The sequence below is a fragment of the Asparagus officinalis genome, chromosome 5, assembly GCF_001876935.1.
Source record: "Asparagus officinalis chromosome 5, Aspof.V1, whole genome shotgun sequence".
Lineage (NCBI taxonomy): Eukaryota > Viridiplantae > Streptophyta > Magnoliopsida > Asparagales > Asparagaceae > Asparagus > Asparagus officinalis.
Genome location: NC_033798.1, coordinates 44,840,280 through 44,867,536, shown reverse-complemented (window position 1 = coordinate 44,867,536; position 27,257 = coordinate 44,840,280). Strand labels below are relative to the sequence as shown.

At 36.4% G+C, this 27,257-nt stretch overlaps 2 protein-coding genes across 7 annotated transcripts in view; one reads left to right on the top strand and one right to left on the bottom strand.

The window, feature by feature from the left end:
- Positions 8,210 to 11,466, top strand: LOC109843411 (putative 4-hydroxy-4-methyl-2-oxoglutarate aldolase 3). 5 transcript variants are annotated; one of them, XM_020412344.1, is made up of 3 exons: positions 8,210 to 8,491; positions 10,467 to 10,629; positions 10,738 to 11,466. In XM_020412344.1, exons 2-3 carry the CDS (start codon positions 10,597 to 10,599, stop codon positions 11,236 to 11,238), a joined length of 534 nt encoding a protein of 177 aa, XP_020267933.1. In that variant the 5' UTR covers positions 8,210 to 8,491; positions 10,467 to 10,596; the 3' UTR covers positions 11,239 to 11,466. The 5 variants fall into 5 exon arrangements, with proteins under 5 accessions (XP_020267933.1, XP_020267937.1, XP_020267936.1 ...); XM_020412348.1 differs by lacking the exon at positions 10,467 to 10,629 and having other exon boundaries at positions 8,210 to 8,347; XM_020412347.1 differs by lacking the exon at positions 10,467 to 10,629 and having other exon boundaries at positions 8,210 to 8,446; positions 10,735 to 11,466.
- Positions 12,168 to 27,257, bottom strand: part of LOC109842972 (bifunctional aspartokinase/homoserine dehydrogenase 1, chloroplastic-like) — a 38,186-nt gene continuing 23,096 nt past the window's right edge. The window contains exons 14-19 of one of the 2 annotated variants that reach the window (XM_020411891.1): positions 16,591 to 16,816; positions 14,471 to 14,616; positions 14,187 to 14,322; positions 13,525 to 13,608; positions 13,366 to 13,458; positions 12,184 to 12,604 (exon numbers count right to left, since the gene is read on the bottom strand). In XM_020411891.1, coding sequence (XP_020267480.1) covers positions 12,359 to 12,604; positions 13,366 to 13,458; positions 13,525 to 13,608; positions 14,187 to 14,322; positions 14,471 to 14,616; positions 16,591 to 16,816 — 931 coding nt within the window. In that variant the 3' untranslated portion in view covers positions 12,184 to 12,358. Of the gene's footprint in view, positions 12,605 to 13,365; positions 13,609 to 14,186; positions 14,323 to 14,470; positions 14,617 to 16,590; positions 16,817 to 27,257 lie in introns of both variants that reach the window. The other variant, XM_020411889.1, reaches the window with a different exon arrangement.

The window sequence follows — 27,257 nt, the reverse complement described above, 5'->3', positions numbered from 1 at the left end:
GCGATTTGTCGCCTCGTTAACCTGCTCCGTTGCGTATAGCTTGGCTTCAGCGTTGGCGAGCTAACGGTCTTGTTTGGATACGTCGCCCGGTGGTCCGTTTGTTAAATCGGCGTCGAGCTGTGCTAAGGGACCTATAGGCAATTTTATACGCCTACAGATACCCCCTCCAAAGTATTTCAGTCTCATTCTTTTATAGAAGAGTCTGGAATACTTTGGATGTGATTGTCCCAACCTTCAGTCGGTGTAACGGGACTCTGGAATGACTTCTGTTCTGGATTCCTTCAATTCCTTCAGGCTATTCAGTGCTTTGTAGAATGCCTGTAGGGGTTCCGGTGCTGCATTTATTGTCTGACCGTTGTTGGAATTTGAACTTGAAGTCGATTCTTGATTTCTTGACTTTTTGGCTCGAGTTTGCTGCTTCAACACAGAACTTATCATCGATTGACTGCGTTGAATCTTCATCTATAACGCGTTGTCTGGCGTTTGAGCTTCATTGCGACGCGTTGTCCGGCGTCCAGGCTTCATTATGATGCACTGTTCGGCATTTGACACAGTTTATACTCGTACGTCTGCTGGAGTACACACGGTTTAAGCTCTTAAGGAATTGGAGCATGGATCTTATCCCAAGGTCGTTGGATGCTCGAGTCACGAGACCAACTCATAAAGTTGATGCGTCAATGACTCGCATATTTATAGGATTTTTGGCAAATCCTCAGCCATCAACGGGTTTGATGCGCCTTTACCGACTACCGTTTGAGTCGGGCTAGCATGCGGATTGTTTTAAGTCCGTTCCGCATGTGACGTTATGCTAAAAGAGTTAACTCTTTTAGTGCTACGATATTGAATACGTAGACTTCGTCTTTCTCCTGTGAAAAGACTAAACAGCAACGTGTATCAGACGTTGACTTAGGATTTTTGGCAAATCCTCAGCCCTCAACGGATTTGTCATGCTTTTACCGATTACCGTTTGAATCGGGCTTACATGCGGATTGTCTTAAGTCCGTTCCGCATGTGACGTTGTGCTAAAGGAATGAACTCCCTTAGACTTGATGCTACGACTTCGAATACGTAGACTTCGTCTTTCTCACGGGAATAGACTACCCGGCGACGCGTGTTAGGCGCTGACTTTAGGATTTTTGGCTAACCCCAAGCCTTTAACGGATTTGATTAACCTTTACCGACTACCGTTTGAGTCGGGCTAGCATGCGAATTGTCTAAATCCGTTCCGCATGTAACGTTGTGCTTAGAGACTGAATCCTCTAAGACTTGTTGCTATGACTTTGAATACATAGACTTCGCCGTTGTCATGGGAATAGGCTACCCAGCAACGTGTATTAAACGTTGACTTATCCCTCCTTAGGCTTCGGGATAAAATACCCCAGAATCGAACTCTGGTGTCTTTTTCTACGGGGAAAGACTAAACCGGCGACGCGTGTTAGGCGTCGGCATATCCTTTCTTAGGATTCAGGATGAAATTCCCCATGCGTGTAAGGCATGGATTTTGGTGTTATTAATAACAACCTGTCACAATGTTGAATATGTGAACGGGTGTTCTTTTTAAACGGTTAAGAACTGACCGGCAGCGCGTGTCAGGCGCAGACTTATCCTTGCTTAGGTTTCAGGATAGAATACCCCAGAATCGAACTCTGGTGTCTTTTTGTGCAGAAAAAAGACTAAACCGGCAGCGCGTGTTAGGCGCAGACTTATCCCTGCTTAGGATTCGGGATAAACTTCCTAGGATGAATCCTGAATTCTTCGAAAAGGATTGGTATGGGGAAGGAAGAATTTTATATTCTATTCCCCGAACAAAGAAGGAAAGGAGACTCGAGGTGGGATCTCCACCCCCAGAATCCGGAAAGGTGAAACTAAGAGTGGGATCTCCACTCCGAGAATCAAAAAGATTCGGATAACCCTAACTGTCGGAAGGTTTGATTATCGAACTAAAGATGAATTTCTCGTTTATCGAGAATGAATCGTGGTTTTGGTCCTAACTGTAGGAAGGTTTGACCAAGTGGGAGGTTTGAGGTGACCCTAACTGTAGGAAGGTTTGATCACTCGATTTGAAAGTGGACCTCTCGTTCATTGGAGGAATCGAGAGGGGTTTTTGGTTTTGGTCCTAACTGTAGAAAGGTTTGACCGAATGGAAGGTTTAAGACGATCCTAACTGTAGGAAGGTTTGATCGCTTGATTTGTGGACCTCTCGTTCATTGGGAGAATCGAGAGGGGATTTTGACTGTGGTCCTAACTGTAAGAAGGTTTGACCAATCAGGAACTTTACGTCCAGACTCTAACAGAGAGAGTGTTGAGTGCACAGACACAGTGAGAACTTGAATGGGAGTCCTTATTCATTACATTGCTGTGGTTTTGGGAACTTCCCGTTACATAAATCGTCCACCCCCAGTTTCCTCTGCGGAACTGGTTCGGACATTATTATCAGTTAACTAACCGGGTTATCCTTAAGAATATTAGCTTAATATTCTCCAGGAACTTCCCGTCAAAAGTGGGGAAACAGTTTAGACTCATATACCTATTGGAGTATCAGGGAGTAGTTTAACCTCTTATACCGGTCGGAGGATTGAGAAACAGTTTATACTCGTATACTCTTTGGAGTGTCAGGAAGCAGTTTATACTCTTATACCGGTCGGAGTTTTGCCGTTTTTATTTGGCTTACCTTAGCGTTATAACGCCGGCTTCGACCAAGGTCTGAATGCTATTCCTGAGAGCAAAGCAATCCTTGGTGGGATGAACAACCCTTCTGTGGTATGCACAGTACTTTGGGTCCGTAGTGTTATCAGCTTCCTCCTGATTCGTGATAGGTGGTAGCTTGATCTTGTTGCCTTCGAGGAGCGATTCGAAGATGGTTGGAACGTCTTCGTCCTTGAAGGAATACTCTCTCTGGAGTCTCGGACCCGAAGTCTTCTGCTGCCTTCGGGATTGCTGTTGTGACGCTTGATTAGCACCACCAGCAGCTGCAGGTGCTTTGCCCTTACCACGGGAAGCGAAGTTTGAGTCCAGCAGATTAACCGTCGGTTGGTTCCTTTCGGCCTTCTTCCTTTTAAGGAAGCGTTCGGCTTGTTCACCGCGCACCTTCAGATCCTTCCAAGTGTCAGACGGTGCTGTCCCCATTGCCTCCAATACGTCCAATGCGAGGTTGTTGTGGCAAGTCTGGAGAATGAATTCCTCGGTGATCGGGTCCCGGCAATTCATCGCCTTGTTCCGGAACCTTTTGACGAAGGTGTCGACTAACTCCCCGTCTTTTTGTTTCTCGTCGAGCAACGATCCGATAGAGATCTCGGTGTCGTCGTCGAAGAAATTTGCAAGGAACTTCGTCTCCATGTCATCCCAGCTGTTCACGCTTCCTGGCTTGAGGCGACGATACCAATCGAAGGCAGCTCCGCGAAGAGTGCCGACGAATGACCGCACCATCAGAGGCTCGTTCCCAGAGATAGCACCCAGGTGCGATTTGAAATAAATCAAATGCTGGGTGGGGGAACCCCTTCCATCGAACGGCGTGAAGTTGATTAGACTAAACTTCGCCGGATAGGGGATTGATTCCCATTCCCTCGGGTATGGACAAGGAATGCCCGTTTTCTTTACCTCTTGAGCAGACAGCAACGTATTGATTTTACTCTCGAGGCTTTTGATCTTCAAGTCTTCACTTGTATCCCCGTTGGCATCCTCACTACCACCCCCTGCATTGATGGGAGGGTTATTGGCATTGTGAGCTTCATCCCCATCCGCGTGCTCCTTTTCCTGAGCAACCTGGTTACGGTGGCTTGGTTCACCTTGTTGGTTCCTGAATGCTTGGATTTGCTGTTCATGCATCTCTCTCATCTGCTGCATGGCCGTCTCCATCTCGAATTTAAAACTTTCTTTCTGCTTAGCCAAAGCGTCTTCAAGCATTTTGGCCATTTCTTCCGCGCCTATCATGAATGACTCGCGGGGTTGTCCTTCGCTGGACACTGTATTGTCCGATGCGACAGCAGAGCACGGTCGACCGCGAAGCTGACAGAAGCCCAGTTAGGGTTTCTGTCGGCTTCAAATCCCAACCACCCTTGACGATTTCTGCACTAACTTAAAATTAACATTTAATCCAGGTCATAGAACAGGAAACTACCAATTTTAAACATTTAAAATCTATCATTTAAAATCCCAAGCATATAACCATGATTTAGATGTCTTTAAAACAGTATAAACATGATTAAATTTGTTAAAAACATTTTCAGATCTGGATCTCAAAAGTTGAAGCTTTAAAAATCCGAAATATTTGATCTTCACATATTATGCCATAGTGATCTACTATATTTACATGAAGTACGATTTTTGGCCCAATAAAAACATGATTAAAAACCCAAATTTTGCATGAAAATGAAAAGAGGTGAAGTTGGGCGAGATGTTACTCGCCTCTGATGAAAGCAACGCCCTAGATCTGAAGGAAGATGGTCCCTCTCGCTGAATCCACCCAAAATCCGCCGAAAAACCCTTCAAAGCTCCTCCCAAATCACCAAAAAGAGAGAACTAGGGTTTGAGGGGAGAGAGGGGGGCTAGGGTTTTGATTTCAGATGAAAAAGAGTCTCTCTTGGGTTCATTAGTATATATACTAATCCCCAAACCCGACCCGAAACCCGATAAGACCCAAAACCCAGGAAACTCTCTGCCTGCTGGGCGGTCGACCGCCGAGCCCAGTGCGGTCGACCGCACAGCAGGAAAGAAATTTCCTGAGTGCGAGACTGATCAGCGGTCGACCGGCATGACTCCTGCGGTCGACCGCTCAGATCAGAAATTCCCAAATTAGATGATTATGAACCTGCTACTCACACCACTCCAAATCTCTCCCATATGCACACTTATTTAGTTCCCAAAACACTGATATTCGCATTCTATATATATTATATATATATATATGGTTAATATTATTTCTTGCTAGTAATTCAATATACTCATTATAAAATTTACGGGGTTCTACAATTTCTCCTCGGGAGTAGGGAACGAAGACATAGGACGGAAGGTCTGAACTCCATGATCATTTGCTTGTGTTTGAGTTTGTCATTGGTGCATTTTCTTTTGTGTTTATCTTATATCACCATTGTCTATTACTCTTTGTGTATATTGTCATATCACATTTGTAGTTTGTTTATTTTACCATTTGTTTATATTGATTATCCTTGCATATAATTGTTGCATATCTTATTTGCTAGGATAATTTGTTAATTAGTTTTAATTGGTATTAAATCGAATTATATTAGCATAGACCCTATTCACCCCCCCCCCCCCCCTCTAGGGTTCTTTCCTAGTGACATTAGGGCAACAATTGGTATCAGAACTTGGTGCTCTTGATTAGAGGCTTAATCGCCTAGAGTCAAAGGTCCTTGTTCTCATATTTGTGCTAATCTAATTTTGAGTTTTATTCATGGGGCCAGGAATGAACAACTAACAAGTTTGCAGCGGAAGCTAATAGAATGTAGTATATTCTTAAGAATTATTAATTTTTACTTAATTTGTTTATAATGATAGGATCTCATTATTAACTAACTACAAAGTATAATACATTATTTTTTATTGGGCATTCAAGGCAGACAGAGCACTCAGGTGAGTCTTCATCGCAATAAATATTATACAATTTAAGTACAAAGAAAAAAAAGAGTTGATCAATGGTGTAGTTGGTGAGAAACTCTAGCAGCTTCATTTAGGTATGTGGATATATTATAGATGGAGATGGAGAAGGGTGGTTATGAAAACAGTGGGTGTGTGTGGGTAATTAATATGGTTTTTGTTTGTATGATTTTCTTCGTTCATTTTCAATATATTTGCGATCTTGTGAATATATATAGCTATAATATTGCTACTCTCTTTTGGTTTTTCTGAAAGAGTTTGAGTGTAAAGAAAAAATTTTAAATTATCTAATCCGGTTAAAGTAGGATCAGATAAGTTAACCCCATATGTGAAATTTATTTTAACCAACACCCATATGTAAGTATTACAATTGGCATTGAGCTCTAAGATACGTGTGAGATTCTCTTTAACTTTTATACAAATAGCATCTATTTATATAATAATAGTATAATTAAACTTTACGATCTGAAAAACAGATCAAACAAATAATATAATTATTTGCTTTAAAACAATCTAATATAATCTAATAGGGAAAAATAGATGAAAGTAATGTGAAAATTGTTCTAATTTTATAATTCATAATTTTTAACAATCTAATCTAATCTAATAAGAAGAAAATAATAAAGACACATACATGTTGAAGGAGATGAAAGTGCTGCGAAAATTATCGTAATTTCTTGATCTAAAAAAAGAACAAACATACAATATAATTAATTATTTTAAATTAATCTAATCTAATCTAAAAAGAAGAAAACAGATATGAAAAAGTGTTGTGAAAATTGTTGCTATTTCTTAATATGAAAAAATATTAAATATAAAATATAATTAATTACTTTAAGTTAATTTACTCTAATCTAATAAGAAGAAAATAATAAAGACACATACCTATAAAAGCAGATGAAAGTGCTATAAAAATTGTTATAATATTTTAGCTTATATATATATATATATATATTAGTATGTAATATTACATGTGAGAGGATAATAATTATAAATGGAGTTCTATTTAAATAATAATAGTATAATTAAACTTTGAAACTAATTATGCACTACCGTGAACTACTTGAATTTTAGTCGGTGAGAGATCACCACGTTGTGTCCTCAGATCACAGCCGTTTGTTTTAATTTTCGTTTTTTATTTTTGAGAATGATTTTGTCTCTTTAATTTGTTTGGTGAATTTTGCAGATATCCTGTCCACATTATATACATTTGTAGGTCTGCACTGCTACTGAGTTCGATCTTTAGAGTAGACATTATTTTGCCTCGTTAAATTGTTTGGTTTATCCATATACGCCCATCATCTTGTAAGCATTTATGAATTTGGCATTTAATAATTTCATTCAGATTTACATTTCAATTTAAACTATATCATTATCTTCATACTATGTATATCCAATAAGAATTCATCAATTTATCAACTTACTCTTACTTATGAATTAGTATTTGAATTTCAATGGTATTTTTATCTGCCGAAAGATATTCTCAAAATCGTACTTTTAAAAGGAGTATGATGATAAACTAGATAATGAGGGTGTAAAATTGTAAAATAAATAATTATTATGTCAATGAGAGAAGGGGTCATGCCAATGAAAACCAGCCTTAACCCTTGTCAATTGTGCTAAAAGGGTGTTTAACATGCACTCTGAATTGACTTTTATAACCAATGTCCCTAACAATACTTTTCAAGAGATCCCAAGACAATGTTTCTTTATTAACATATACTATAGTTCTTTTCTCCTCACAATATGTTACTCTTGGATTTTGTACAAAACTACGCCCATGATGAATTGTTATCTTAATATTCTGCTTCTTAGCCATGTCCCTATATCGCACCAAATTCATAAAAAAAAAATCATAACCCACAGCCACCAATGCACTTTGTGCGTAAGAATTTGTGGGGAAAAAAAAAACTTCATCAAACACCAAAATCTAGTCACTTGTATCAATAACAAATATCACAAAACACGAAAATCAAGCTTATAGTATTCAATTTAACCCAAAATCAAGTTTATAGCATTCACTTGTACCAATAACAATATCACAAATAACAAATAGCACAAAGCACGAAAATCAAGTTTATAGTATTCAATTTAACCTATGAGCACATCATGCAAAAAAAACACCAATTTACAAACTCGAATTTAACACCCAATAGCTCAAAATGACCATCAAATTACTCCTATTCAATGGAAAATCATAAATAAACAAGGAACAATGAAAATGCACATAATTTTTTTTTACCTTTGCATAAGAGGGGAAAACAATACCTAACTTAGGTAACTGCCGAACCCAAATCCACGTCACCTTGCAAAAAATACAGCTCCTTCAACTTGTAGATCGCTAATTTGAGTTTTATTTCCAAATTTGAGATCTAATTTTACCGTAAGACGGTTGTAATTAGGGGAAACCTGGTGAACCTTCTTTTTACGGTTGGGGTCGTTTTATTAGGGGGAGGGTTGGTAAAATTTATTGAGGGGGCGTTAATGCCATGTAATGCCTTAAATTAACGCCGTCAGTCATTTTTTAATGGCTGATACATTAGGGTATTTTCGTGCGAATTTACCAAAGCTTAGAGTATTTAAGCGTAATTTACCCTTCTCTTTTTGACGTCGTCCTTCCCAAAGCATCCGCTTCAGTTTCGGATCCTTCCAAAAAATTTCGAACCCTTTCTGTTTTCAATCATTATCAACTTACCTCCACTTGTTTGGCACACAAATCCGAAAAAAAAAATTGGTGAGTTCTGGAGATATTATTTCTGAGCCGATTTCTTCTTCAAAACCCAGGGATATCCTCAAAACCCATAGCTCTCCTTTTCTGGGACAATTGAAGAACCTCAAAACCCATAGCTCTCCTTTTCTGGGACAATTGAAGAACTGGGTATTGGTCAAATGTTCGTTTTTGTTTATTTTTTTCCAATTATTATCATGAAATTATTCGATTTCTTCTGTGGGGTTGGGTTGTATATTCCATTTAATGGTTTGTGATGCTTGCAGTATGTGCGAGTGTCGATCGAAATTGGAAAATAATATGCCTCTGTGAGCTTAATCTGGTAAAGGATTTATGTAACAAGTTTTATTGAATAACCCAGATTAATCCGGTAAAGGATTTATGTAGCAAGTTTTATTGAATAACCCAATTTCAAACTTCAAATGTTAAAATTTTAGATTGCTATGACTAGGCTTTAAGGGTTAACCCCCATAAATTGTTGTTCCTTTTTATCAAATTCTTACAACAATAAACATATACATTAGTATTGAGAGTGGAGGGTGTTTCTTCTTGTATAGAATTGAATGAGTTTGTTTTTGTGTGCCTTCCTTTTTTTAATTAGAGTGGATCCACGGAAAATGAATTAGTTTGGATTTATCCGGCTTCTTTGTTTAGGTAGAGATATATACTCCCCAACTATGAATTTGTCCTTCTTGTTCTTAGTTTTACCTTTGTTGTTCTTAATTGTACAACCCATTAGCTCCTAGCTTTGTGAGGAATTTCGATGTGTAAAGCTTTAATTTCTCCAATTTCTTCTGTCTTTTTTCCCCCTTATACTCAATGTAGCTGCATATCAGTATCCATTTGATCTGTACCAGGTGTCTGTTTTAGGTTTTGTTTCAACTTATATATTTGATAATTTCTTATCGGTCCTATTAATCTTGGTTTCAATTTGTTGGCTAATATGTATCATTTGATAGTTTATGATTTATAGGTATGATTGCGGTTTCATAGTTTGGTTGGCACTTATATGTGGTTTGGTGTAGCTCACATGGATAACTTTCTAACACTACGATGATTGTGGATTATTGTATCTTGTTTTTTCTTTTTCTTTACCGAAAGTCGTGGTTTATTTAGTGGTGGATTGAAATACATAGTTGTTCATGTTCATGATGGCCTTGGGTATGAACTGGCTGCAGATTATGATTTTTTGAGAAATGAGTTGTTTGTTGGTAATTTTTCTGAATATAGGATTAATTTATGGAATGACTTCAGTGGGAGAGTACCTTTCTTTATGGGACAACAAAGCCATTCTAGGTAGTGTCTTTAGTTTGCATTGCAAAGACAACATTTTAGATTGTTTAGTTCCAGAAGTGTTACACCTCAGTATCATTTGCTATCAATTCACAATTCATATGATTTGCTATCAATTCATAACTACTTTATCCTATTAGTATGTACTAGATTCATGCTGGTTGGTCTCATACATGTCTAATGCATTTTGGAAGTATTTGTTTCTCACAATGGAATCGAGATGATGCATTACAAGCATCTGTTTTGTCTAAATTTAACAAATTTGCCACCTTCCAATACCACTTGTCGCGATTTGGAATTATTGAATGGTTTTCTATAAGATTACCACGACCCATATTTTGGTCTAATCGAATGGCGATAAAATCCTGGCTTATAAGACTGTGATTTTCCTTGATGAGTAGGATGTTTGGAGGCATCGAAGGGTGGCAGATGTTTAGACTAGAGTATTGTAGATGAGATGAGGAGAGAGAGCAGAGAAAAATGACCCAGTCTTTGTGTCATTTCTTTTGCAGTATGAACAGTGTATGATCATATTATGGAGTTCTGCAGTGGTTCCTAAGAGTATGAATGTAGATATCACAATCCTTGTGTTTGTTTCTTTGATGGGGGCTAATACTATTTGAATACTAACTTGATGATAAATTGAAATTTAGATGAGGTCAAATGCAGACATTTTTTAAAGGTTAACTGAGGGTAGACCTGCTGTGTACTATTGCCTGATTGTGGATAGACCTATAGTTTTATTGTTGTGGATAGACCCCCTGTGTTATCACCCAATAGTAGATAGACCCCCTGAGTGAATATTTTTTAACTATTACTCTTTTACTCTCAGGAAGTTATAATTGTCAAAAATACAAGTTTCTCTTTCTATGAGGGTAAATGAGTCGAAAAAATTCACTCGGGGAATCATGATCTGCAAGAACAGAACTACATTGTGTCTGTCCGCAATTGGGCGATAGTGCATGGCTCTATCTGCAATAACAAACAATGAAGCGGTATACGAATTCAATTTTAGCCACCTTTTGCATCAAAATATTTCCTTTCTTATAACTTCAAAAGAATTTACACGCAATTGACAATGATTTTTTTCTGTTCATTTCTAGATGGCTTATCTCGCTACTGCAGAAATCTGTGATGCAAATGCCAACCTTCTATCCAAGGGAGAGCTCCGAGTCCTTCAGCCAATCTTCCAACCCTATGGCCAATGCCGAGCCTTCTCAGGCCCAATAGTCACCCTCAAGGTCTTCGAAGACAATGTCTTAGTCAGAGAACTTCTTGAAACTCCCGGTGAAGGAAAAGTCCTAGTCATCGATGGTGGAGGGAGCATGAGATGTGCTTTAGTCGGGGGCAACATAGGACAACTAGCCCAAAATATGGGATGGGCAGGACTTTTGGTAAATGGGTGCATTAGAGATGTCGATGAGATTAATGCTTGTGATATTGGTGTCAGAGCTTTGGGATCTCATCCGCTGAAATCGAATAAAAAGGGTGTTGGAGAGAAGAGTGTTCCAGTTAATGTTGGGGGTACGGTTATTCAAGATGGGGAATGGTTGTATGCTGATAGTGATGGTATTTTGATATCAAAGATGGAGTTGAGTGTGTGAATCTTTCCCTGTGGATTTAGGGAATATGTGGTTTTATGCCTCGAATAAGAATTGTTTATTCATCTTGTTGTGACAATAATCGTCATATACTTCATGGTATCAGTTCCATTCCTGCACTTTCAAACTTACAAACAAGAAGAATATAGATAAAAGCACTGAATTGTAGATCTCTCTGTTGGTACATTGTTTACATTTTCAGTTTATTATTATTATTATTATTATTATAATCGTTGTTGTTTTGGTGGTGGAGGTGTTGTTAAGATACTTGTTTTCGAGATGAGATTACATAACTGATATATTTGTTTCCGGAGATGAGCTGGATACATGATAATACGTTTCTGTTATTGGCTTGTCACACTTTTGCTGCATATTCCTTTCGTTACTTTCAAACTTAACAAGAAAAACCCAGGACAAAGAGATGAATTATAGCTCTCTGTGGGTATGACTTTCATATATTTCAAGTTAGTTGCTTGCGGTTGGATTGAATGGCAAAACAGGAGAAATGCTACAACAAGCCTACTTGATTTCTTCCTTTATCATGAATTGATCATGAATATGCTTAGTTGATCATCTATAGAACAGTACTGTATGAGCAAACGATTTTCGGTCGAGCCTACTAGGCAATCAACTAGAACTTGTTCGACATGGTATGCCAATCTTTATTGCATGGAAGATATTTTCAAACATGAGAATGCATGATCACTTGTTTGTTTTCAGAGATGAGAAAACTATTTTCCGTTTCACTGCATATGCCCTATAGGTGGCGAAAACTATCAATGGACATCATTGACTGGTCAAAGGATTTTGCTCCTCTTCAATCTTCGACTCTTGAGTGAACTCCACTAGATGGCTTCCCTAACAAATGAATCTGTCGAACTTAGCTTCCGACGGATGAAACAGAGAAAGGTGATACAGAAGAAAGGGGCATCTTTAAAGGCAAAAACAAACCTTCGGAACTTACGCAGATTTGCCCTAGTTGATATTAACAAATAGTTGCAATACAAAGCTCTTTCGTACAGTACTCTCAACATTTTCAGTTTCTGATAATAAAATGAAATAACAGATCAAAAACCCATCATAGTTGCTTCACAAAGCACAATAATAGTCGCAATTTCTTTATTTACGATGGTGCGCCCAGATAAGATGCTAGCCTCAAAATATCACTGAAAACTCCACCAGCAGTGACCTCAGCACCTGCACCAGGTCCGCGAACAATCAACGGCTGATCCTTGTATCTCATGGTGGTAAATGATATGATGTTATCGGATCCGGATAGCTGCGCAAATGGGTGATCTTTACTGTATCTTCTCAGCTCTACTATGCCTTTTTCATTGGCAATGTCTACTACGCCGACATATCTCAACACCTTAAGAAGAAAGAATTAAAAAAAAGGAAAAGAAAAATAGTTGTTATACATCTAGTAACACACTGTACTTATGGAGCATAAAGTACCAGAGGTAATGCCTAAAAGAACTCGGTTGGAAGCAATTAAGTAGCAATTGGTAATAGTTAACATAGCTGACCACAAAAAAATTGGGGTTAAAGACTTCGTTGTTGTTTGTTAAATTTCCGTCTGATAAACAAGAAGCTATATTGAGGTGGTTCAGCTTGATGTTCATTTAGAATTGAAAGAGAGAAAATTGAATATGCAATATCTTCGGGGAAACAATCTACTGGGTTGGGATCATTCTAAAGTTTTCTGAACCATCTGATAGATGATACACCTATACATCATAACATACATGTCTTAAACATCAAGAAACTAAGAACGGCCCATAATTCTAGACTAGATGATTTCTGATATGATGAACGCTATCCAATGTCAGACGAAACCCAGAACAATAGCTTATAACATTCACCATGGGTTAAAACATCTTGAAACATCTACAACCTCGAAATTGGAAAGTGCTACAAAATTAACATTTTCTAAAGCTAATTCATGTGTATGGAACAGGAATAACCATTAGAAACATATCATTTATATCCAATAGAAGTTTAAATGATCAGTTTATGAATCATGGTGACTGGCATTTACTGAAAAGTCATGAAAACTAATGATTGTTTCTTATATTAAAAGCAGAGTACTCTTCTAGGAATAATGGATATATAGAGTAATAAGAAACTCACTTCACCCGCAGCCTCTGCATCATCTCGTTGTTTTGACAAATCTCCATCAAAATTTGGAAGTTCATTCATGAATTCTGCGGCTGATGAACTAGCCTGAAATACAACACAAGCATTATCACTCTTACAACTGCCTGACAACAAAATATATGCTAGTCTTACCCGCAATGGCTCTGGCACAAGATTTGCAATCTGGATATCAGAAAGCTCTAGCTTCAGACCTGACTCCCTCGCCAGGATAATAACCTAAAGTTGTAATAATAAAATAATTTTCATGATCAAGAATATAATATTAAAAACAATCTGATGTTCACAGTCAATATCCATCAAGATAATTTACATTTATGCACTTCTCAGTTATCAAAACATTCTGAACGATCCCAAGTGACAGTCCATACCACACCAGAAAACATATATGCATAAGGAACTATATTTTACGTAAACTTCTTAGTGTACTTCATAGCAGCGCATTTCCTCTATTGCTGGAAAGGAGTAATTTTGCAATAGCCACTCAATGTAACTTTTGGAACAAGTAACTTGTTTATGTTAGCTTATAACATGCCAATTATGATAAATGATCTGATTCATGAATTGGGGCGGCTGCTTGTGTGGTCAAACAAGCAGGAATAACTATATTGGATATGCACTGGGACCAGTATAAATAAAGCCCACTAACATGAGGATAGAGGTACATTGAAAAGCCTCTTATTCCTGAAAAATGTGATAAAATCCAACAAGCGGTGTTTTACAGGCTGATCAAAATTGTAGGTGAAGGTAATATTGAATTTCCTATTTTGTGGATGAAAGTTAAAAAGTGTCCTTACTTTCCGAGCAACATCAGTTCCAGATAGATCATCTCTTGGGTCAGGTTCAGTATATCCAGCAGCTTTTGCTTCAGCAACGACCTCACTAAAAGTTCGAGTTCCTTTGAAGTTGTTGAAAATATAACTCAGGGTTCCACTGTACCCACAAATACCAGTAACCAAAGGAAGATAAGAGCACAGTGACCAATTCACAAGTTCAATCATGTACTTGTTATTCTTTACATAGAGAAGTAAATTTTGCTCGATTTTATGTAAGCTAAGATAGAGGGACTGACAAAACTGACCTGAAAATTCCCTCAATAGACAAAATCTTATCACCAGTTTCAAGCAGCCCCTGCAAAGTGCCTATTATCGGGAGACCAGCACCGACAGTTGCTTCATAGAAATAATGAGTATAGGACTTCCTCTGTAATGTCCTCAACTTCAGATACTGCACATGATGAAAAAGGCCATTTGAGACGGCAAGAAAATGGATAGATGGAAGAAAACTTATGTCCAGTGAATCATGTGCACATAGACAGTATTGTATCTATATTGCACGAAGGTCAATAATGTATCTTGTATGAAATAATAGATAATATTTAAAGAGGATTAGATCTGCAGTCAGGCCAATATATTGAACTACTCTCACAATACCTGTCTTAGGCCCACCTAGGAAGCATATGATCAGGAGTAAGTGATGAAACATACAAGTTCATCTGATAAGAGGGGTTTAACCTGTATTCAGCCCACACAGATGATAACAACAATATCAATACTATAGCCTCAATGGCAGAATACAACATTATCAGTGGAATAAGCCCCAATCAGGAACTTGAAATGATATAATGCTCTGGTACCACCTTTATCACGGGAAGAAGGGTAAAAAAATTAAGCACTTTTCATCTGATAAGAGGGGTTTAACCTGTATTCAGCCCACACAGATGATAACAACAGTATCAATACTATAGCCTCAATGGAAGAATACAACATTATCAGTGGAATAAGCCCCAATCAGCAACTTGAAATGATATAATGCTCTGGTACCACCTTTATCACGGGAAGAAAGCACTTTACTATAAGAAAGACCTAAAGCCAAACTACAATGTTACACACATATTGCAATTGATATTTCATACTACTGCTGAATATATATAGTAGAAAATGATCCATAGTGATACCGACCCGATAAAGAAATTTTCTTAACTTGTAAGTTTCGCTTCACCTCTATAAGCTAAAATGAAAATAGTTATTACATTTTGGATCCCACAATCTTAAGATCTAGATCAGGTGCGAAATTTGTTCAATATAACTACAACATTGCTACCTCCGCAAGTGGCCTACTGGTTGGGGCTTGGGGCCTTGGCTCAAAAGGCCAAGGGTCAATTTGTGTCTATAACATGCCAATCCCCAATTTCATATTATTAGGCATTCACTTGTACTATTCACCTACGCTTGGGCTGCGAAATGGGGGCTACGGACACCGGGATTTACTTGGCTCATACTAGGCCAAGGTTCCTCGCACGATAAAAATAAAAATAAAAAATAAAATATAATAATAATAATACAACATTGCTCTCTGCCTGGTGCAGTTTACAATAACAGCCACCATAATATCAATGATTTTAAGGAGGACTATAATTTAAAAGTTAACAAATTTAGACTCATTAACAGTGCCAATGAATAAAAAATACGGTTGATCATAATAAATACAAGAACTGACCAGACTGAAAGACTACTGACAAGGAACTTCGGACAGAGATGAAAGGTAATGTTAAATGTAAAGCATCTACCAACTCTTACCATTGCAAAAATGTTCTTATTGGGTATTGGCTAAAAAACACATCTGAAAGATAAAGATATGATTACGGAACTAACACAACATAAAAAGCATGATACTAAAGAGGATATATATACACACACACACACACACACACACACACACATACTTGGACTGTTTTGTCATGTAAATTATACAACCATGGTGACTAAACATCTCAACCTAATGTCATCTGTACTTACTTGATTTGATTTAGTCAGAGAATCTTAAGAGAGATATTTAATTAAACAGCCATATTTATATTCCCACTAAAAACTTGGCCTTTCTAAGGTTCTATAGTAGTCCACCTCTTGAAGGATATCGCGTTGGCCGAAAATATGGCAGCAATTCATCAACTTATAACATTTGCAATCCAAACAAAATTATAGAACTTTAAGAAATTTCATAAATTGTAAGCCATCATTACATTTTCATAAAGATACAGTAACCATGCTGCTTAAACTTTAACCCTTGAGAGAAAATAGCTACGATTATAATGCAAGGTAATGAAACAAATAGAGAAATACTAACAAAATATATAAAACATAATGTACAAGAGTAATGTCCAGAAGAATAATGCAGAAGCAAGTGAAAGTATATATTTACCCGATCAAGTGGTCCGGAGTTTGCCTTTTTGTTCGGAGTAATAACATGAATTCCTTTGCGTAACCAATCATAGTAATGGTTTGCAACGTTTGAATCTGATGTACAATCAACCAGTACTGTATTTGGAAAGAAATGATTTTCATGCACATGTTGAGCAAACTTCTCCAAGTCAGCTGCTTGGGCCTTTTCTTTCTGAAGTTCTCTCCATCTAGTTAAGTCAATTCCTCTAAGAAAAGAAGCAACTGAAAGTTAAATTAGTAGACACCATATACAATAAAAAGCATAACTGTGCTCAGAAGAAAATTTCAACACTTAAATAGAACAGCACATTAACATATCAGAGTAAATAGACATAAGAAGTTACTTCCATGGTTGGTCATGAGCCCCTGAAAGATCATGACCAAAGCAAGAAAGCTTCATTATAGATAGTTATGACTTATGAAAAAAAAAATTCATTTCAACTAAGTAGTGGAAAGGAAGGAAGCGAAATGATTGAAAGTGACTGGGAATTGTGGGGCATCTGACAGTATTTTTTTCCATTTCCATTAGAACACCAATTCAAATGAAATGCATTTCAAATGAACTCAGATTAACCGTTTCTAAAGTTTAGATATTTTCTCTAGCTTGGTAAAACAACCCCTATGTGTAGAACTATAATGATTTGGCACTCTTTGTCCCTGCATGACCATATGACTGAATAAGTTGGATTATAATATTCTGACACTTAAACATTCATCTTTAGCTCATAGAACAACCTTCATGAGAAGAACCACAATGAGTTCAAAAATTAGTTTCTTCCAGCATGACCACGTGACTAGAGAACTTGAACTAAAATATTACAAATTCAAACATTCTCCTGTACTTTTGTAAACAATCGCTATCAGCAGAACCATAATAATTCAATCTATTTCCCTCCCAAGCATGACCATACTCATGATTTCTACCTTCTACCTTCTTACATCAAAGCTATATTACATTATTAATTTTAAAGGTTAATTGTGGATAGAACCCTGTAGTTCTGTAGTTGCAGATAGACCTCTCGAGTGAAAACCATGACTCTTTTACCCTTCGAGAAAAAGAAATTGCTTCCTTCGACAAATAGATATCCTGAGAGTAAAAGAGTCAAAAAAGGTTCACCCAGGGGCTCTATCAGTAGAATAGAACTACAGGGGGTCAATCCCAATTGGACGATAATACAACGGGTCTATCTGCACTTAACCCTTTTTTTTATGTGCAAATCACAAACCATGCATTTGGTGACCGCTTTTCTTGAAAGTTTCAGTTGGAGTTATGAACTAATAATTGACGTCATGTCTACAAATGCTCCATCTCACATGGCTTTTAGCCACTTGAAAAGCCTCCAGGCATACTTGATACTTGCTATGTATTGGAAGATTCAAAAGATTCATTGGCTTTATTGGAAGATATTTATATTATTTGTTGCCTCTATTAAAGGAGTCTAAATTCGATCTATTAGTTAATTATAGTATATCTCTATTTAGGACTTTCCTCTATTGTAAGTTTTCCTTTTCTTATTAGAGTTTTTCTTTTATGAGGATTATACAATATGTTTAAGTACGGAGTATAACCTCTTAATAATCAATGAGAATCAATAAGAATATAGTTACTCTTCCCTCTTTTTGTTTCAACATGGTATCAGAGCAAGTTCTTAAATCCTAGGGATCTTTAATCTTTCTTAGTCTTTGTGCCACTGAGGGGTCTTTCTGCCACCATCATTTCCCCTCAGCTCAAGATTTTAGATATCGATTATCAGGGATTTATCTGTAAAACCTCATGAATGTGAAAATATGGTGATAAATAATAATAAATGTGTTATATGGTGATAAATAACATTTATTGATGTTTGAGTATGCTAGAAATTAATTTGAGATCAATTCAATGTATATATGTGAATATAGGAGTGAAATCATGCACTATATACACGAGACTGAAATTTGGAAAAACGAACAGTTAAGAGTATACGTGTTTTACACACCGATGCAGTTCGAATCTAGAAAAACTCAAAAAATAAAAGTTGTAGTTCTCTTCAACAGCTTTCCAATAAATCTTAAATTACCTCATTCCGAGGTCGGATGAGAAAGTTACAGTCAAAATACTAAAGGTGGTTTTCCCAGTCAGACTAGGTTTCCCGGTTCGGGTCAAACGGGTTTGTTTCGAGTTTGCCTCTATAAATACATGTGTTTTTCACAAAAATTCTTCTCTTTGATGATATCTCGGAACCCTAACAGTCACCCTCTCCCCTCAAAAACCCTAGATCAATTTCTTATGAGTTTTGTGAGCTTTGTGAAGTAAAATACCGACACAAAGACGAGCATCGACGTGTGGCAAGGGAGAACGAATTGTTTGCAGTTGTGGATTGTTTGCTGTTTGTTTCAGAGGCTTGCACACGAGATTAAGGAAAGATCATCTTCATCCAAACCTGCACCCTTATTTAATAAATGATTTAAGATGTTTAAATCAATATTTAAATCAATGTTTTACATGTTTAGGCTTAAACCGATGTGAAAAAGATGAGATTTTTGATGATTAATCTTAAACTAATGTTAGATCTATATGGTTTTCTTGCTGTTATGTTAGTGGCATGATCATAATCATTAGGGTTGCTTGTATTTTCATTTTTTAGCTTATTAATCATGCTTTAATCATGTTCTAATCATGCTTAAACCCTAGAGTTATAATTAATTGAGTTATCATGGTAATTATAGGTGTTTAAACCCTAGATTTATGATACTTAAGTATGAACGTATTTAAATCAACTTATATCTGTTTTATGAGTTTTTACAAACATGTTTATGCTAATCATGTTAATAACTAGGGTTTAAGTGAGAATTTTTGATTAATTAGGATGTTAATCCTAATTAGATTAAATCAAAAGTTTGATTTTTGTTGAGATGATTTTCTGTTACTTAATGTTCATGTTTTTAATCTTGTTATATGTATCATGATGATATAAATACTTTTTAAATAAAGTTACAATTTATGCAAACCCGAAAACCCAAAAACCAGATCCTGCTCTGGCCGGTCGACCGTTAAAGTCCTGTGCGTGCACGATATGCACAATGCTCTGTTCGGTCGACCGACGTCTTTGGGGCGGTCGACCGACCTAGGTCATTTTTGACATGTAGTTTGGTTGATTTTCTTGCTATTTTGGTTGCGTTTGCAGGGTTTGAGCCGCACTACTTTGCACGTACAGTCATGAATACACACGTACAGTGTCGTAGTACACACACGGTTATCCTGAAAATGATTAATATGGATATAGTGGCGATTACATCTGAGATACGAGTTTTGAGTTCACACACCGAGACACGTGCGCGAATGTTTGAATACACATTTTGATTGAGTTTACATGCATAGTTGAGATGCATAACACATGTTTGAGTCGATAGTTGTTGGTATAACACATGATCATGCATAATTTATCAGTTGTGGATGTACGGTGTGGATGTTTCCCCGCAATGAGACCGCGACTGTACCACACTAGGAGTATTTGGACGTTTTTCCGTAATGAGACCTCGGCGGTACCAATACTCGAAGATGATCAGGGTGTTTTCGGATTGGGCTGATACGCCTACATTCCGTTGTACGATCATCTGGATGCATCATCCGGAATAGGGGAGATAAAACTTATTGTCGCAGAACGATTGAGTTAAGACGTTGAATCTACATGATATTGTGAGAACCTTACAAGAATATCGTTATTTGATAAAGGTATATATATACACAATTGTAGTTTGCTCCCATGCTAGTTACCCAAGAGTAGAGTATGATTTTGAGGTTTGACAGATATGGTCTGTTTTATGGGAATGATTATGCTGGATGATACTCCTTATGTTTGTGCCAACTACCCGAGGGTAGTCTGAGTTTTGACATAGCTCACCATGTGTGAGGGTTGGAGATTGTAGTTTTATTTTAATGTATTGTTTCTCTTTACTTCTTAGTTGGGATTAATGATTAGCGATTTACAATTTGAGATATATGGTATATACATGAGGATTTTCTTATTTGGATTATTTCGCTCGACGTACCAGTCTCGTGTTGTGGATTTCTAATTATTGATTTCCTTTAGATTGTTTATTTTTTAGTTCGGTGTTAATATTTAGGTATCTACAATTTGAGACATATGGTATATACATAAGAGTTTTCTTATTTGGATTATTTCGCTCGACGTACTACGTCTCGCTTTGTAAAAGTCTAAATATTAATTCTGTTAAATACGAAAAATAATGATCTAGGTAGACTATGCTTAATAGGTAGAGACTCCACTTCATCCAGCAGCCCTTTCCCTGGGGATGGATGGAGGTGATCTTGCTGTAGCATTCTGACGTTCGTATAATTTCTCTTTTTATTTTAAATTTTTTTCAGGCAGCTCAGAGTTTCAAAGAGCCGCAAGATGATGAAGTTCTAGCATAGTCGCCGCGCCGTCACATGATTTTAGCATTAGAGGCTCCACTGTAGTTTTGTATTTTTATTCAGACATTAGAGTTTGTATTTCATTTTTATAAAGGCCTAGTGCTTTAGTGATACTTTATTTGACTAGATGTATTGAGACATATTTCACTTGTTCCCGTTTTAGTTATACTTTATTTTGTTCATTTGAGACATGATATTATTATTTGGCTATCTCCTCTGTATTCATCATGTTCATTGCACTATTATCATATTCTTTTGCCTGTTTTGTACGTACATTTTTTTTATTTCACTAGAGGATATTACTGTGATTGATGAAACGTGTTAATGCATTGTGTGTGTGCATAGCAGGTTTGACATCCTTGGATTCACCTTGGGTGTGAAGCCAGGGGCGTCACATTATCTGACGATCAATATGAAGGATAAGTAGTATTTATCGGAGTGATATTACCAGATAGTGTATATATATAATATAATATCTTAAAATGTAATCTAACCATACTTAATAAAATATAAGCATACCAAAACGTAAATAATCATGTTTAAGATCACTAACTAGTGGTAGAAACTTACTTCTTTATCGCACGATGAAACCATTTGAGTGCATAGTTAGTAAAAATGGAATGACATACAAGCAAATAACAAGATAACATAAAGAATAAAGAATCATCGAACATAATTATTGTGTAATCATGAGATTATAAACTAACTAATTTGAGATTTAATAGTTATGAACCATGTCAGTATTCATAAACAAATATAAGCTAATCACCAAACAACCAAGTTTCAAAAGCAACAAATAGTTTATAATTCTTAAACATCCAAAGAGCAAACCCAAACCCAAACCAAGGCCGATAATTTCAATATTTTGAGCGGACAATATCGACCGATAACTCACTTTATCGCCACATTATCGCCGATAAACCTCCAAAAAAGATAACCAGTTTAAAATCAAACTTATCATAGCGGAAGGCCCCCAAAATCGATAAATCGTCGATAATATCAGTTAATCGGCCAATATTTAAAACACTGCCTAAGCGGCGGCGATCTTACTTTTGGCTTTGTTATGAGCAATATTTCTATTTTCCTCCTCTTTAGCTTCAAAGGCTTTAATCTCAATTTTGACTTTTTTTATTATGCGTCTTAATTTTGTTGTCTTGCATATTGGATTGGTCTAGTGATCTTCAATAAAACCCCTAATCTCGGTTTTATAATTTCTATAATATATTTCATGTAAGAGGCATTCGCCATAGGGTTTCTCATAGAAAGACTTATTTATGTTCAAAAGTTTGGTTCAGTCCGCCTTCACTTGATCTCATGCTTATTGGACTCTAGCTCACATAGCTTTTTTTCTTCTAGGATCAAACCTCGATTTTCTTGATCTCAACATTATTCTAGCGTCATCTACTAATTTCACCTTTAGTGATTTTGTGTGTTCCTACTTGATTTTCTTTGAATCTCAGCATAGTCTTCAACTAACATGGAATTTTCGCACCATGTATGGGACGGTCTTTTATCTCACTTGCGAGATTCTTGTTATTGACATTGCTCATGAAGTCTCTTTTGACTTTTGTGCCTTGCAAATCTTTTTTTGGTCGACGTCACTTGCAAAGCTTTTCTCTCGACATTATTTTCACCTCTTTTGGTCGATTGTTAGTATGATCAAGTTCGTTCCTATCACTTTTACATTAATATGGTTGAGATACCACGAGGAGAAAATTGTTCCACTCTATTTGTTTGGGTAAGTTATCATCAATTATTGATACGTCGAAGATACTATGACGAAAAAGTTTTTCCAACTCTTTTATGGACAAGTGTTGCTTTGTTAAGCATCATGCTTCAGCTTAAGGGGGAGTATTGAAAGATTCAGAAGATTCATTCGTTTTATTGGAAGATTTTATATTATTTGTTGCATTTACTAAAGGAGTTCAGATTCGACGTATTAGTTAATTATAGTATCCTTATTTAGGACTTTCCCCTATTGTAAGTTTTTTATTAGAGTTTTTCTTTTATGACGATTATACAATATGTATACGAATAGAGTTTAACCTCTTAATAATCAATGAGAATATAGCTATTCTTCCCTCTTCCTTTTTGTTTCAACACTATGAAAGGAAAAGCAAAGAACATATTCTAAAGAAATGTTTTAAAAAACTAGCGCCTAGCCACCTAGGCAGTATGTAGGCCTCCTGCATTGTTCTTGGGAGTGCTTAGGGGAGAGCAGGTTGCTTATGCAGACTGCACCACTTAGGTCTACGTCATAATTTCTTATACCGCAGCCTTCACATCCTCTAACCTTCTCTGAACTCCACCAACTGTGAACACCTTCATCTCCTCTGACCTTCAGCAAAACCTTCTTCACCACCACTTAAGAAATCCACTTGAGCACCTAGTGGCGCCTAACGCCTTTTATAACATTGGCATGTATTATCAATTATTAAAACTAAAAAATAAAAAAGAAAAGGAAAACCGCCTAGGTTCAGCCTAGGCTCTATGCTTTGGGTGCGACGCTTAGGCCGCCTAACAATTTCTGTAACCTTGTTCTAAAGTCTCAATCATGAGGTTTGACACCAAGATCTCTTGAAACATGGTGCTACGCTACTATGCCAGATAATCACCTTACTCAAAAGCTCATTTGAGGCTTCTGTGAACTTGCAATAGGTCAAGCAAACTTAATTATATATCGTATCTGTACATGGTCCATTGGCATTATGGAATCTACAAAGTAAATAATATAGAACAGAAATGTCCTATCAGAATGTTCTTGTGAAATGTTAAAACTTGAAGAAATTGACAAAACTGAAGAGAAGAAATAACAGTCAAAAAGGAAGTTTAGGAGTATCTGAAACAGAGTCCATGGGAGTTTTCAGATTGGAGTTTTGGTTTTGGTAAATTCAGTATCCCCTTTGGAGTTTGGCATTTCATTTTGATACCCCTAGAACAATATCAAAATGAAAAGTAGAAAGGTTAGTCTTGTTTCTTCTCCCTGGATAGGCTTTCCCAACTAATACATTGTTTTCTTTTCTTGTAAACAGACCTTAAACCCAAACAGCGTAATGGTAAACATTAAAAGGAACAGTTGAGGGTCAGTATTCTAACAAATTAGTAAGGTTTAAAGATCTAAACATTTGGTGAATATAGTAACTTCGTAGTTATTTTGGGATTAAAGTAAGGATTTCGAGTTAAAACATGGGTTGTCTGAGTTAGTTTTTGTTAAAAATCCCAACCATGAGTTGGTTTCTGTTAAAGATTCCAGCCACTACACCAAAATTCCCAAGTTGTGGTGAGGGTTGAAAGATATAATTTTATACTTTAACATGCTTCGCATGTTGAACACCTTTTTTATGGGGACCTTGACTCACAACAACAATAATATTTTTTTAAATCTTATTTAAATTCATGGTGTTGGCCTTCTTGTTTTGATGATGTTTAACAAACAATTTACTTCTAATGTTGTTTGTCTAGCGTTTGTGTTTTCGTATTTTTTCTAGGCAAACAACGAGTTGGAGAATGGATGGAATAGCGCTTCAACGACGATATCAAATGGAGGTTGACGGAATTATGGAGTGAAGCAACATACAATTCAAGTTAAAGATCAAGTTCAAGCTTCATCCCCAAAGTGTACCAAGTCAAGCTTATTGAAGATCAAGATCAAGCTTGGGTAAATTAGTTTAGGGCTTATATTATGTGTGTTAGATACTCTAAGCTCAATATCATATACACACATTTATTGGTTTCTTCGTATATATATATAGTTATATATATACATAAGTTTTGGTTTCTATGTATATATATAGTTATATATATACATACATGTGTTTTTGAGTTTTCATGTTTATAAATATGAAATCACATGTTTCATATTTATTATTGTGTTTTAGTATATATTGCATAGAATATGTAATTTTGTGAAAATATTGTCTTATTAGTTTATAGACTTCAATATCAGTTTATACATATTTTATTAAGTCTATAAAATCATTGTGCAAAGTTTCAAAATATGGTTTAGCCTAAATGTCAAAATTCATATGTTTACATTTTCATGTTTTGGACTATTTTACAAAATGATGATATTTTTTATTTGGGAAGTCCTTTTTGGAAACCAGTCGTTGTAGCATGTTTATTATCATGTCTACAATCATTCCCCAAAGTTTTATATTTTTTGGAATTTTGTCGACCGCGAATTTTTTCGGTCGACCGCCGCTCTGTCAGTTCTGTTCCAACGGCTATTTCTTGTTACCGTTGGCTGGGGCTTTTTGGTCTCTTGTTTGGGGTTTTTTGGCTGAGGTTTTGGGAGGCTATAAATATCCCCTTGATCTCAGTTCTAAGAGAAACCCAATGAATAGTTTTTAAAAAGAAGTTTGAAAGAGTTTTGAAAAGGGTTTTAGTTGGGTTCAAAGTCTGTTTGGTTTGAAGATTTTTTTACAAGTGGAGAAGATCATTCACAGTGTCTGAACTTCATTTCAATCCTCCTCTCCATCTTGTTTTCAGAGAAGAATTTCTAAACTCTTTCTAGCTTTACATTTTGTATTGTTTGATTATCATTCTATTAAATTTTCAGAGAAGAATTTCTAAACTCTTTCTAGCTTTACATTTTGTATTGTTTGATTATCATTCTATTAAGCTAGTATTTATATTTGAGTTTAGTTTTTAGTATTTATATTTGAGTTTAGTTTGATTTGATTTGATTTCACTCATTGTTTACACACACACCCACTTGAGCTTATTGTATTTTCATACATAGTATATTTGGGTTGGTGAGAGTTGTAACAATTGAGTGTGAGCTTTCATTGTGTTCTCATCCATATTAGAGAACAATCATTTGTTATATTTATGCTTATTTGTGAGATTACTTTGTAATACATTTGTACACCGAGAGAAGTGTGTGGTGAGAGTCGGGGATCGTCCCAAGAGGAGTGGCGTCGGTTGACGAACCTAGGGAGAGGTCGTAACCGAGCACTTGAGGGAGACACGTCTAGTTCAACACTTAGTGGGTGTAGAGTGGGATTGCAAGAGTGGTGATTGTAAAGTTTTCGGTTAGCTAGAAAACCGAGTGTGAGGTGTAAACGTTATTCGGGTGAACGTAAAAAACCCGGTTGTGATAGTGGATTTCTCCCAGGGAGTGGGGAGCGGAGACAAAGGACGGAAGGTCCGAACTCCGTGATCATATCTTGTGTTTGAGTGTGATTTGGCGTTTATTTATACTTGTGTTTATATTTCTTGTCGCCATTGTCATTAGCTCATTATTTATATGATCCACTATCTAGTTCATATTGTTTATCCTTGTGTTAGTTTTATATCCTTGCACATACATTGTCTATATCTCTTTGTTAGGATATATCTTATTGTTTATATATCCTTGCATATATTTCTATCATATAGGATATATCTCATTGTTCATATTGCTCATCCTAGCTCATATATATTGATTGTATTTCATACTTGCTAGGATATCTTGTTAATTAATTTTAATTGGTATATAATCGGATTAGATTAGCATAAGACCCTAATCACCCCCCTCTAGGGTCTAACACATGGCTGGTGGGATTTGAACCTTGGTTGATCTGATAATACCATATTAAAGATCCCTGTCACTAGACCAAGATTCGAAAGTTGTGTTGAGGGTTGAGGGCTATAATTTTATAGTTCCTTACGGGTTGATGGAAAATTCAGATAATGCTGAGTTCAAATTTAACACTTTTAAGTTAGTAGAATCTCTCCAAGAATTTCAACTATAATCAGAGGGCGTATTCCTAGGAATTATGAAACCTAAGCAAGTTTCTTACAAAAGTTATTCTTTGAGGGCTCATTTTTCCCTTCTTCCTGCCAAGTTCATCTGATGAAGATCAGTATGGATCCAAGGGGAACAACAAGACATGGATGTAACCGTAACTCAAATTCTATATTTTTCTGCTTTAGACAGCTTTAGACAAGTAATGATAGTAAGCTTGTCATTTACCTTCTACTAAGGAAGGTGAACATTTTCTTATCCTTCAAAAGATTAGATGCATTAAAAGCATTCATTTGATAATGCTTTGAAGACTATATATGCTCCCTCATTAAGTATTCAGTGTTATAGGTCAATCATACTGACAATTTTATATAAAAGAAACATAACTTCGAGACAATTTCATATATGCTCCCTCATTAAGTATTCAGTGTTATATGTTACATAAGCATTCGTTCTGTAGGTTTATCACGCTGATAACTTCGAGACAATTTCAAGAGAAGCACAT